Source organism: Atta cephalotes (genome assembly GCF_000143395.1).
Source record: "Atta cephalotes unplaced genomic scaffold scaffold00004, whole genome shotgun sequence".
Classification (NCBI taxonomy): Eukaryota; Metazoa; Arthropoda; class Insecta; order Hymenoptera; family Formicidae; genus Atta; species Atta cephalotes.
The window spans coordinates 5,954,082-5,969,244 of NW_012130068.1; the positions used below are offsets into that span (position 1 = coordinate 5,954,082).

The following is a 15,163-nucleotide window of genomic DNA, read 5'->3' on the forward strand; positions in this document are numbered from 1 at the left end:
AGTGTGTGTGTGTATGTGTGTGTGTACGTGCGTGTGCGTGCGTGCGTGTGTGTGCGTACACATGTTAAGTTTAAATTATGCTTCTGTTAAAATGAAATAAAATGAAATAAAATTAAAATGAAATAAAGATTAATTACACTGTAGAATTAAAGATGAAATGTAATAAATAATAATAGTATTAGTTATTATTTATTTTGTATCACAAAAAAAGTATTAGTTAACATATAAATTCAAATACTTTAATTAAATTGCAAAATCAAATAAGCATTCGCTGTATACTCAGATTATGTAAATTTATTTCCATCTATCTGATAAGTGATAACGGAACTATATTCGGTATGTCAAAGCACGAAAATGACTAATTTAAATGTATACTGTATTAAAGATTTGTAAAAAGATATTTATATTAAAATTAAAAATATTATCGCACAGCGACATATGTAAAAAATACTTTTTTTTACTTCTTTCTTTTGATGATTCTACGTTATTCGAACACGATTTTATTCTATGAAATAAAAGCGAGAAGAATGTTCTAGGATATTATTGATCGCTGATAATCCCACTCAGTTTGCATCGCGATAAGATTATCTATTTTTAGGTATTCTTTAAAATTTGTTATTAAAAAAGATCATTTATTCTAGAATTATTTTATCCTTCGTCATTTCCTTTCAAGTATGAAATTTTTTTTTAATAAAAATTTCTATTAGAATGTTAAAATAAAAAATTACATACAATTGACGATAGAGTAAATATATATGGATTACAAAAATATTTGTCTTACCCCATAGCGAAGTAAGTAATTTCGCTTGTGTGAGCACCAAATATAGCCCGTAAAGACATCCGCCGTGTATGAAAAGTTGCGCGCTAAGATCCAGCCACTTTATCCTCGGTACGTATTTAATCTCAGTCAACTCATCGTTTTGAGTCGTTGCTGTATGATTTTTCGCCGGCTCATCGTTTGCCAACCGATTCCTCTTTAGCGTTATGTTACAATCTGTCTCTGCCTTGGGACATATTACTGTCGTTATCTTTTCCTCATACGACGACATTCTCAAGGACGTATTCTATTTGAATGCCTTGCAATTTAGAAACATCCAGGGATCACCGTTGATCCTTCGGCACACGAATCGATTCAATTGCTATTCTGCATTGCAAGTAATTTTTACGAGATTCACCAATACTCGTAGATTCGATTTATTGATCGTGATATTGTTGTACACAGTACATGCAAACCTAAACATAACAAATCAAAATTTTAGATTGCTTCATGCTGCAGAACAATTTCCTTCAGATCTAAAACATGAACAAGATTACGTGTCACTTAATATATTTTTTTAAATAACATTCCATAAAGCACTTTCAAATTTATTTAAAAGATCAACCTCAGGATTTTTAGGATTTTCAGGAGTTTTGTTTATACTTCTTTCTTTTGATGATTTTATGTTATTCGAATACGATTTTATTCTATGAAATAAAAGCGAGAAGAATACATGTTCTAGGATATTACATATTGATCGCTGATAATCCTATTCAGTTTGCGTCGCGATAAGATTATCTATTTTTAGATATTCTTTAAAATTTGTAATTAAAAAAGATCATTTATTCTAGAATTATTTTATCCTTCGTCATATGAAATTGTTAACTTCATTAAATAATGTATTCACACTGCATGCTAGTGCACATTGGTATTCCATAACCATTAATTTTCAATTATCGATATTGAAATTGAATTATCTTAAGATCACAGAACATCTGGTATACTACAGTATCATTCTGTCCAAATTGTAATCAATCAGAAGAAAATCGATAAATATATCTTTAAATGTGCATGAATTTATGTGAATTACGGCAAGGTTACATCTCGTTAACATGTTACGTAAATCTCAGTCTAGCATAACCGCGGAAACATTATCCACGCTAATTTAACAATGACAGGTGCAATCTGCAAAAATATTCCCGATCTAATATATGCCGAGCATTGTAAGATGTTAGCACTTACGAATTAACGATTTAATGATTAATATATTAGCAGCATAAGTTACGTTTTATTAAACGAAAATATTAAAAATAGATACAAAAATAAATATTTCTCATAACTATTTAAAATTATTCAGATATTGAAAAAGTATTTAATTATATTTTGTAAAACAAAATTATTTTAAAACAAAGTAACAGTGAAAAAAACTTCTAATAAAAATAAGAATTCGAACATTCTTGGCATGCTAATTTGTAAGAGATGATAACAGTACAGTAAAACACTTGTCATCAATGCTCGAAATGTAGTAAAGTTTTAAGAGGTTAGAATTTTTTCACACACTTCATAAACCAAACATATAGTTTTTAAATTGTACATAATTTTTGATAAAATTATTTTTGTCCTATTTTTTATTTCTGATAAAATCTTTAAAAGTTTATACAATGTTTTTCTTATGTATCTTTAATTTACAATTAACTGCAGTGAGCATTTTACTAGAGTGTCCTTCCGTGCATGAAAATTGCCCCTTTACCATATAAATAATTATAATCTGTAATTGTATATTACAAATATAGCATATAACAAATGTACGTAATTATAACAATATTCGTATTATACTCATAACTACAATATCTTTCAAGAAAAAAGATATAAAAAGACATTTCGTCTTATATTAGACAGAGTTTACTATTGCATTAGTCAGTTCTAAATAAAAAATAATACTATCACTTATTTAAAATAATATAATTATGATTTATCATAGTTACATTACATAATAGTAATATATTGCTACTTTATTATTATACTATTAGGAGTAGACTATGTCTAATAATTTATTAAAACTCACAAGATATCAGATTTTTTCTAATATTATCAAGACATACCAGGAATACGCACAAATAATACGCACAACATTTTTCGGTATTTTGGTAAAATATATATTGATAATTCGTTACTTTGAACACCAACGTCAAACTTCGAGGATAACAAGAGAACTAACTGATCGATCGACAAGCTCCAACTCGAAAACAATTAAGCTGCGTTCGTACACACCGAAGGTTTGTTCGCGTTACATGCTCCGACTTGCTCTAATGTTCTTCTGCTATAGCTCTACTCACTTCAACGAGAGTAAGTAAATGCTATGGTAGGAGCATTTTAGAGCATGTTAGAGCATGCGACATGAATAAACCTCGAATGCCTCCAAATATTATTCCTTATTTGTTTTTGTTATTTACCGAAAATTAAATAAGGATGAATTAATACTGAAATCACTCGGTGTGTATTCCCTAACGCAACCCTAGTTTCTCGTATCGAAACAGATGATCACAAAAAGATTTCGACACTTTTTTCGATAGGTTTCAGAATGCCCTTTACTGAGCAATTGATTTTTACTTATGGATTCATAAGTAAAAATCAATTGCTCAGCGAGCAAACTGCTCATTCTGAAAAACATTAAAAGAAAAGTTATAACCTTTTAGTTGATGAGTATATGTATGCATTATGTAATAACTTTATGCATATGTATTTAACTTTATGTATATGTATTTTTTTACATTATAACGTTAGATTATTTTATTACATTATTATGTATATATAAACGTATACAGTTTTATCATCTAAAATTAGACATAATATTGAATATATAATATGTTGCAGCCCTAAATATTTATATATTCTTCTAGCTACTTTAATAATAAAGCTAAATAATTAAAACAAAAACATAGATATTGTAAAACTTATTGTAAATATTAATTATATAAAAATTATATCAAAGTCTTATATAATGTTCATGATTTTCTTTGACAAAAATTAGAATAATTTTTGCATGATAATTAGTGAAAAATTCTAAAAATTATTTTTCAATTGATATGTAAATGCGATCTAAAATTGTACTTTACAAACATTTCAAAGAGAAAGTATTTTTTTTTTCGCAAGTTTCTTGTCTCCTCTTTTAATACTTTTCTTCGATGACTCGAAATTTGATCGATCAGTAATCCTGATTATTGGAGAACGCTCATTGTCATCTCATAGCATCACCGATTCTCAATTACATATGTAAGGATATTTCGACGTTATGACCATTATATGACATGACTTTAATTAAACTTGTCCTTCAAAGAAAGAACAACAAGGTTAAACAAAACATTGTAAATGTATAATATAAATATGGTAGAATGCACCAAGGATCGATCAAAATTAGATGTTTCGAATAATATAATATTCTTGGATTCATGAATTTAATTTATTTCTCCGATGTAATTGTGCGCTGAAATGTTCGAGCATTTAAACACAATCAATCTGAGATAATAATCGTGAACCGAAACATTCGGTCATTCGCGTATAATTCCTCCAGTTTGAATGTTTCGGCGCACAGTCACATTGGAAATAAATTAAATTCATAAATCCAAAAATACCGATCCTTGGCGCTTTCTACCATATTTATGCTAAAATACTATAAAGTTTTACAGCATCTCATAATAGACAATTAACTATATTAGCGCATTTTATTTCGCGCATTATGGTACAATTTATTAAACATTAATATGCTATCAATATCAGCGAATATTTAATTTACAAGAATGTTTAATTTACAAATTATATTAACTTATTTAATTTATTACACTATCCATATCCATATCAACTTATTTTCAAAAAATTTAAAGCCGGCAGTAAGTAATTAATTAATTTATTAGATAAATCGAATATAGACCAATGCTTATGTAACTTGAATTTATAATAAGTTTAAGTAGGCTCTCGATAAAGTCTTGAATAGAAACAAATGATATTAAAGCCATTGAAAGAGGTCATTGAAAATTCCTTAATATCCGTCTCGTCAGTTCCATTTACTCAAGCTATTTTTCATCAAACTAATGGTGTTTACTTTTAGGATATTAAGTCAATACGAAGTGAAAGCGAAAAGCTTCAAGATTCTTTTTGATTAAATGTAAATTAAATTTATAGAGTATAGTACATTGGTACTAATATATAATAATATTAGATAAAAATTACATGATAAAAATTGAAATGATTTCTTTCTGTATACTTTTATTTTCTTGTATCTATTTCATAAATAATATTCGATGTTTTGAAATTAAATAATAATTAAATACTAATATACTAATTCTGATTCTAGTTCGTGTTTTAAAAATCCATAATTATTAGAAAATTAAGATTTTTTTTATTTACATTCTTGAAACTTCATTTTCTTAATTATGCTTCTTAAATTATTTATGCTTTACATTTTATATCTAAGTTGATTTATTAAAAAAATATTGTATAACTGTATAATAAAATATTGTACAGTTAAATAATTGTAAAATATTTTGTACTAATGTCATTGTCAATAAATTATACTTATATAAAATTAAATTATTATTAGTTAATAACACTAAATTTTCTTAAATTTAAATTGATTTCTTCTTCATTATTTTATAAAAGCCAAGTATTTATTCTCTTAAAGAAGAAAACACTGTCTTGAAGGTTTTCATAAATCGATTTAATTATGTTGGCGGATGTGTTCACGGAATTGATCTCATTTTATGAAATAATCCCATTCTGAATCTAAAAATCCACAATTCATAACATAATAACTTACATAAATCATTTTTTTATGTTCTTAATTTTTATATTTTATTATATATTTTTATTTTATTGTATTTATTGTTTTTTATATATCTTCGTATTTTTAAAAAATCATTAAATGTATACATTATATTTATTATATAGAACTCTATTTATTGATTTGCATCATGTTCCCTTTGATGTGTAGACTAATACTAGATAATTTATTTTATATAAACGTATTATAGAAATCAGTTTTAGAAAAATAGACTAACAAACATAAACATTTACGATACACCTTGTATATCTAACATTTTTGTTTAAAAAATTTTTTCACGGTACTTGCGTTTAATTATCGAAAATAAAAAATAATATTAAATCGAAATAAAAAAACAATGCAAGCCAATGTAAATCGACATTAAATAATAGTGTGTGAAACTTGTGGATATCATTGACAATAATTAACAATAAAAAGCGATATAGTATTTTCAAATAATTTTGCATAGTTTTGCATCTAGCAATCATGAGAATATTAGATATGTATTTAATGTAATTTTGCAAAAATTTTAGAATAAAAAAGCATAGGTTATTTCTTATACATTCATGCGGCGCATTGCAAGTAAATGACAATTGGAATAAAAATATAGAAACATTCCCTATCTTTACTCTGTCTTCTGATGATATAATACGTTATAAAATATAATTATTATTCAAACGGAAACGGTAGGTTTTATTCCAAGTTGTTTAAAGTCTAAGTGATAAGATAAAATAAAATTTGCTTTTATTCCATTTTGTTTGTGATTTCTTAAATTTAAACGGTTGTTTTTTTTTCGATTATAGTCTGCAAATTGGATTATTGCTGAGGTGCAGTAAATTTTTTTATTGTTTCGAAATATACAAAGATCTGAAGAAAAATCTTGCATATTTGTGAAAACTTTAACGACAAGTGTTTACTATAATAAAAGCCGAATTGTATATTATTATTATATTATTATTATTATATTATATTATATTATTATTATTATTGTTTATTATTATTATTATTATTACTATTTTACAAATTTAAATGTAAGTAAGAAAAACGTTAAAAAAAACCGTGATATGGATTAAAAATTCACAATTTATTAAATGAAAGAAGTTTTTTTTAGGTATAATATTTAGAGCATGTATTTTAGAAAAAAAATAGTACATATTTAAAAATAGTACAATATTAGCTTCAGAAAGTTGAATTGAACACCTGGAAATGAAGATTTTCATAAAAATTTTAGTCAACTTTTTTCGCAAAACAAAATAATAAAGTCATTTTTATAATTATTAAATTCCTTTTATTTTAACCAAAATGAGTAAGATTAATTTCAAAATAAAGATATTATATAACCTATAAAAAAATATGTAATATTAAAATGAACATCATTTTCTCTAATTTAACAAGTCTTTCTGGAAGAGTTTTTTTCTTTAATTTTGAGTATTTCGTAAATTTTATATGTCTAATATGTCTTCATAAATTACATTTAATATATCTCCATAAAAATGTTGATTTTTCAAGGAAGAAATGATATAAAAACTTTAAAAAATCTATTTTAAAACTAAAATTTTTACACTTATTAAAATTAGCATCAAAAAAATGTAAAACATGAAAAAGAATCCAAATTTATTTTACGCGATATGCAACACGTGTCGCTGAGAGCACAGACTTCTATTCGTCCTTGTAATAAAACAAACAATTAGATCTGGCGTTTTTGTACATACACAATCTCAATATCATCAAGCTTTTAGGAGGCAATTAAGGTTAATTCAGGTTAATTGTTTACTTTGTATTTTTTTATCGATAAGCATTCGTTTTACATCTTGTAATCTCTTATGATCGTGCAATATTAACGCTCAAGATTGCAATGTATAATATGTATACATCGTAAAAAAATAAATGCATAAAAAAGAGCTATAAATGCTAAATAAAAAATATTACGTGCGTATATTTGTGATTACAAATTTTCCTAACCATAAATTACTATGAAATATTAGACTTTTGTATATAGAAAATATAATTCCGTAAAAATTCTTTAATGGCGTAAGTAGATATATATTTCAAACATTTTTACTTAAAACTGATCAAGTTGAGATTATATTTTTGTTATATACAATTGACGTTACAATTGACAATTGTTTATTGTATCTTTATAAATCTAAAACGCGATTAATTTAGCGTAATGTTAAACAAAACTTGTTACTTGATTTACAAAAAATTGATCTATCAAATTCAGGAAAGAATTATATGCGATATTTGTTCCTTGACATAATTGTGCAAACAAAATGCACTACATACGATCAATATTTTCTCATTCGCATACACGTCGGTTTCAAATATCGCACTTTCAATTTTTAACAATAATGAACATACGTACATACATTCATCTGATGTATTTGTCACAATGTGCACTTCATTTTCTAGTGTTGATCTCTCAGGTTATTTAATTATTGTGAAATACTTCTTATAATATCTCGGATCACAAATTTACTCGAATGTAAGTCTTATAAAATATCAATTTTAATTATTTGAAAAAATTATTTATATATTTTAATAATCAAAAAAACATTGGAAGTATTTATGCATTATTTGATTACAATTTTATCGTCATTAAAAATTAAATTATGTATATATATCGTTATTTACTATTTCTTTAATAAATTAAAAATATCATAATCTATGTTATAAGGAAAATAACATTAGTAACATCGAAAAAATACGCATTTGTGCTGCACACCCGTTATATCGTTGAAAATGAGAGAGCTGCGCCGTCAGTGGCGCCATGGATCCTAAGTATAGAAGATTGATTTGAAGTTCTTTCATCAATGGTGATAGAAATTGTTCACGTTCTATCATCACAATCATTTTCTAGAATTGTATCCTTCTTAATAGATAGCAGTAAATTATCTTGATGAAATATTTGTAAATTATAAAAAACAATTTTTACAACTTTTTATTAAGACACACACATTGTAGAAATTTGTTATAATTTAATACAAAAAGATTATTCTGTTTTTAAACTTACGATCACTATCACTGACTTTGCCACGCCTTATGCACAATTTAGTCAATAATCATTTGTCTATTTTCGATAAGATCCATGGATTTCATAATATTATGCTTTTCGCATCAATCAAATAAAAATGATAATTAAGCGTATATGTATATATATATATATATATATTGCTCATACTTGTTTGTAAAATATTTAATACCAATTTTTGCACACCTTTTATTATAAAATCATAATCATTTTTTAGATATAATCTGCTCAATTTATCTACAAATATATTATTAAATAATAACGAAAAGGTTAATAGTGATACAAATTAATTGCGTAAGTATCTCTGTATCTCATGAATTGATTGTAGAATGAATCATTATGCAAATTGAAAACATTATAATCGACATGACTGACTTTATTGCCACTAAAGACGGGCAGCAACTAACGTACCACGTGATTATGATTCGATCTTAACTTCTTGTAAAAAACCCCCCCACGTATTGCAGAGGAATAATAATCGCACTATTATTGCTCTAAATTACATAAACATTTTTTATTGCAATTTAATACTCGTAATTTCTCTCAAGTAAAGTGAGAATTGCATCAAGGAACTCTTATTTTTCGATTTCTTATTACTTTTCTTATTACTTGACATGCGTATGAGATGAAGCATGTATTTTTTTATAATTTAATGACCTATAAATACTGCGACAATGAACGAGAGTTCTTTCCCGTTCTCGTCTAAGAAATTGTAATAATGTAGATTCATGCTAAGTTCAATAATTTCATTAGAAATCCGATAAAAGAAATGATATAGGATGTGCACAAAATGTATCAACAAATTTATCTTCGATATCTCGTAATCTGTTCTTGTAATCTTGTTATCTTAGTGACCGTAACTTTGATTGATTTATTGCACACTTTTGATCGGAATAATATATCATTGAAATAATATCAAAATTTATTTATATATAAAAGAAACCGGAATCGATTGTTTTTGATTAATAATTTTTAGAAAAAAAGTAACCTGATTTTGAAATATTGTATACATTATAACAATACTTACATTCTTTAAGTACAAAAAAATATTATTCTTGAATTCGTTATCATACAAATAAGTTACTTAATTGTAGTATTAATACAAATTATGTATTAATAAACATTGTTAATCATAAACTCCGTAATTTCTTTTTTGTACTGTAATTTCTAGATAAAAAATGAAAAAACATACATCTATATAAAATATAATATATTTGTAAATATATATATTCTCTAAAATATATGTCGATCTATAGGTATTCAAATCAATTATCACTTGACTCCGTCTTATTTGTTTAATCTATTACATATAGCCAATTTTAGTAAAAAAGATTGTATTCACAAACTTTATCAAGACAATAATTAATTAGTCGTAGCAAAAATTTTCTAAGACATATCATTTTCTATGAATATAGGAATATAGTGATAAATAATCAGTCAAAGACTTGTCAGACAATGATAAAAAAAATTTACTCACCAACTTCATTTTTTTCAAAGTCATAAATAATATATACAATGCTTTTAGTGCATTTTACACAACAAACTAATATTATATCAGCAATCTGCAGTAAAAAAAAAGAGATTTTTCTGCCATATACTGAGTTATATTTTGATTGAGTTATAAGCATTTTGACAATCAATAAATTGATTCTGGTCTTCTTTAACAAATTAAAAATGTTGAACAACTTTCATAATTGATTCCGCACGGTAGGAGTTAATTTAATGCATTGCGTGAGAGTAGAAATTACTGAAGTAACAAGAATTAATTAAGTGTAATTACATAGAGCTACAAGCTAAACTCTGATCAGTCTCTTAAATTTAAGAATGATTAAGAAATTATCAGCAAATTAGAATTATCGATGAATAAATGTGATAAATATAGCGCATAATTATTATCTTTTTTAAAAATTTGCTGTTTAATATTACAAAATCTTTGTTGAAATGTTTCTGAATTTTTGTACTATTGGGTTGTCCGGAATGTTCGTGCCGCAAAAGATTTAAATTTAATAAACGAAATTAAAAATTTAAATCTTCTGCGTTTCAATTTCCCTTCAAAATCGGCACGAACTTTCCGGACAATCCAATATAATATAAATATATAATATGTGCATATGAAAATAGATAATTTTTTGTTAAATTATATTCACATATTATTATATTATTATATTATTATATTATTTTGAAATTGTAGAAAACAAAATGAAAATATTTTTCGTTTCAACATATCTTAAATTGTTTTATTAATTTCAGAATAATTCAGATATAAGAAAGGTATTTAAAAAATTTTTTTACCAAGACTGAAGTTTCACATCAATTAAATTACAAATTAATTGATGTTATAAATTAAATGCGTAATCAATTAAAGTCAATAATTATAAATAACGATTGGTGTCAATGCAGGTGATAGAAATAATTTGATTAATTGCTATCTGACAAAAGTAAACACAGCCAAGAATGAAGCCAAAATGAAGAAAGAATAATCGTGTAAATGTATTATTTTGCGATTTCGAATTATTCATTTTAATGAAGAATGTAAAATAATTACAATTTTGTAAAGCGAGACAATTGACTACGTATCGATTATTAAGGTGACTCTACATGGTCAATAATACTGATAGATAATTTTGAATTAGTAATACTAACAGTATGCATCAATATTATGAGTATTTTTACAATCTTATATGATCAATATTATTGATAATATATTTTAATTTTTTTACATATAATACATTATCTATTGTGCTGTGACATGGATCCTAATAAAGCGACAGAATCAAGCTCGAGAAATCAAAATCTAGATCACTATCTATACATCAATCTATTAATATTAACACTCGATCAGTATTTGTTAATAGTATTATTAATTGTCTAAAGTCACTTTTAAAGTCGATAAACAATAATTGATTAAAACATTCAAATTAATTTTGCAATGTGCTTTAAATTTTTTTTTATCAACTTCAACATAAAAAGTCATTAAATTATAAGATCAACAATGTGTATCTATATCTAGTATTATATTCTTATCAGGAGATTTATAATAAAATTGTGAATATATACGAGAAAACATCTTCTTTTTCTAATATATACAAGTATAAAAATAGTATTAAGTATTAATATATACAAGCCTAAAAATAGTATATTTAGTATAATGCATGCCAATTATATTGTATTACAAAGTCTTTTAATATGTAAATAACTGAATTCTGATGCGAGAAAAGATAATTAAATGCACGTATATTAATGTTTTTCGTGGCGAAGTGCATTAAAGCAAAATTTATGAGTTATCATGGAATTATGAAGAATTTTATCGTGCTTTCTTGCTATGAATATACGTAAAAAATATTGCTGCAAAACATCACTATTGTGACAATCGGCAATTCGTTCTGCAATTCACTAGGCGACTTAATTCATCTATGTCTATAAAGAGTACTTTAACAGCGTTATTATGTCATTCTATTTTTATTGTTCATTAAACATCAACCTAAAACAAACATAAATCAACATAAAGTAAGAATAAAATGTAATAGCGCTCAAAACACATATCCCGAACGAAATCTATGCCCTGTCTATGCCCCTGTGTTTAATCGGAATTTATAGTTCACGGTCGAATCGTTCTTCATCCTGCCACTCCTCGTTACCAAGAATTTTCTACTGTCTCAAACAGCCAACGATAGCATAAAATGATATAGAAGAGAACGATCGTGTCATTGAAACCCAAAGTAAATACAATTCGAAATTGTAATATTGTCGATTATTAAAAAATCAATGATATAAGGATATTCCCTCCCATATTAATCAAGATTATCTCTATTACTTTTTTAAATTAGTCAATTTTCAATATATAACACATATTTTCAAATTGATTGTATTGGACAATATAATTTTTTCGATATCTTGCATGGCGGTTTATAACATACGAGATGTATCAAAAAAAATTCAAGATTGCATTTATGAAACATGATACTTGTATAAATCAAATCCTATAATAATATTTATTATAGATATTAATATTAATAGAATAATATTTAAAATAATATATATATATATATAATTCAATTCTAAAATTCTTCTGTCTTTATTAAAATAATTTACTGAGGGATAAGGAACATACAATCTATCTCATTAAAAGATAATGATTAAAGTGGTAGAAATATTTTTTAAACTACAACAGAATTTGCGTAAATTGCACATTCTAATCCACGACAACAAACAAATATCATTGCTAGGGTTCGAGGGTTAACAATAATGCAATGCAACATGCAGGTTTAGGAGGAAGTGCGCATTCATGCCGTGAATCGCATTCTAATCCACGCCCAGATTACGTATGTGTTACACACATTACGTGACCAGAGAGTACCTGTCACGGTTAAAAAAGACCTTAAAGTCGACTTCAATAACAATAAATCATATGAGAGGTATACAATATGACGACATATATTTAGCATGAAATTAACAAAAATCTTATCTTTTCGCTTTAATATGCTAAAAAGTTACGAATAAAATAACAAGTTTTCTTTATCTATTCTTTCTTAATAAATCGTAGTGTATACGCGTATATCCGCGTTATCGTTACATATGTAAGCAAATCTTTTGCAAATGATAATTAAATAATTTATAGATAAAATGCTAAAAAGTTACGAATAAAATAACAAGTTTCCTTATCTTTCTTAATAAATCATAGCTTATATGTCTATTGTCCGCATTATCGTTATACATATGTAAACAAATCTCCTTTACAAATGATAATTAAATAATTTGTCGACAAATTGATAACCAGTAATTAGATTTTTTATTTTTTGAATTGACTTTCTATTACAAAGTTAAATTTTGATTAATTCTGTTTAACTTAATGACATAAGTAATAAATTTATGATATCAGTACATAGAGAGAAACTTTCGTAAACATTACACTGATATATAATTGCAATTATCAATTATGCTCTATTTACTTTTCGTTGAAGTCGATTATAAATCACGATATCATCCTGATACGACAATACATCAAAACTAAAGTAAATTAGTTCGAATACAGATAACGAAAATTTAGATACGTTTTATTTCTGAGCTTCTTGATCATTGATAGTAAAAGTAATTTTCATATTAAAATTAATAAATATAAAAGTAAAAAAAAGTAGATAAAAGAAATCACCATAATAAAAAAATCATTAATTAAACAACATAAAAAAACATCATTAATTAACTAATTACATAATTATTTAACTATTAATATTTAAATTAAATTTATATTAATTTAAATTATTTAACTATTAATATCTCATAATTTATTTTAACCTTTATATTATAAAAAAATGAAAAGATGATGATTAAAAATTATATAATATTGGTTATTTAATGAGCAACATACAAAATAAAAACTTTTAATAATATTATTTAATACATATTTTATTTTGACTCGATAGGAATATTTCTCAAAAACATAAAAAAAAGTCTCATTCAGTAATAAACTAATAAAATAATAACAATTAATATCAAAGGTAAAGTTAAACTAATAAAACAACATGCGATAAACTTAAAGACTATTCGAAAGCTGGTTAGACTAGAAGTTGTATGACACATTAAATAGTGAGAAATAGCATATTCCCCTGCATACTTCAGTTTTACATTTACACAAGGTGAATATATGACAGTAAAGAAATATGCAAACAGCTGAACGCTAAATATATGGAAACATAGCGTTTTTCATACACAACAGAACGTGCTGTTAGAAACCGCATCATGAGATGTCGAAAAAATGTATATAATATCACTTATAAAATTAATTGAAAAAATATATGTAGGAATTAACCAATTATTAACCAATTATTCTTAAAAATAATGATTGTAATAGAATAATATTAGAAGGAGGAGAGAGGAAGATTACCTTTATATCATTGACGTCTGATAGATTAAGATAACACCAACAGCGGTTAAATTATTTACTTATAACTTTATCTTTAAAATAAAGTAGTGACTTATATGTTACTGTATTTTCTACAAAAAATATCTGGAGACTCAACATAATGTCTCGGCACTAAAACAAACGTAGCAATATCGTAATGATCGTTTTACAGTATACATTATAAATCGTACATTATAAATATATTATTTCTTCTAAAAAATACAACGACATAAAAAGTTCCTAAATAATAGTAGTAACAGATGTATCTGAAGTAAGAAATCATCAATATTGAATAGACATTTATAATAATTCACGATTACGCTTTTGATAGCATAACGAACAACATAAAATGCAAACGTGAAAAAAACAGTAGCGTTTTTATATATTAATTAATAAAGTTGAAGGAAATCTAAGAAATAATAAACTTTCTAAAAAGAAAAACAATATGAATAATTTTGTCTGACTGACATTAAATATGTGGATTGTGTCTAATGTGATTCATGAATACTCGTTAAAGTTAACTGAGATTTGATCAATTCTTTCTCTCTCTCTCTCTCTCTNTCNCTNCTNTCTATCTCTCTGCTNTACGTCTACTACGTCTAACGTCGTTACGTACGTACGTTACGTTACGTTACGTTACGTTACTTACTTACGTTACGT

At 25.3% G+C, this 15,163-nt stretch overlaps 1 protein-coding gene across 1 annotated transcript in view; it reads right to left on the bottom strand.

Moving 5' to 3' along the window:
* The window catches only part of LOC105625990 (acyl-CoA Delta(11) desaturase), a 7,357-nt gene extending 6,308 nt beyond the window's left edge, over positions 1-1,049 (bottom strand). The window contains exon 1 of the mRNA XM_012207297.1: positions 782-1,049. Within this exon, the coding sequence (XP_012062687.1) occupies positions 782-1,049 (268 nt within the window). The remainder of the gene's footprint in view (positions 1-781) is intronic.
* Positions 1,050-15,163: the final 14,114 nt, after the last annotated feature.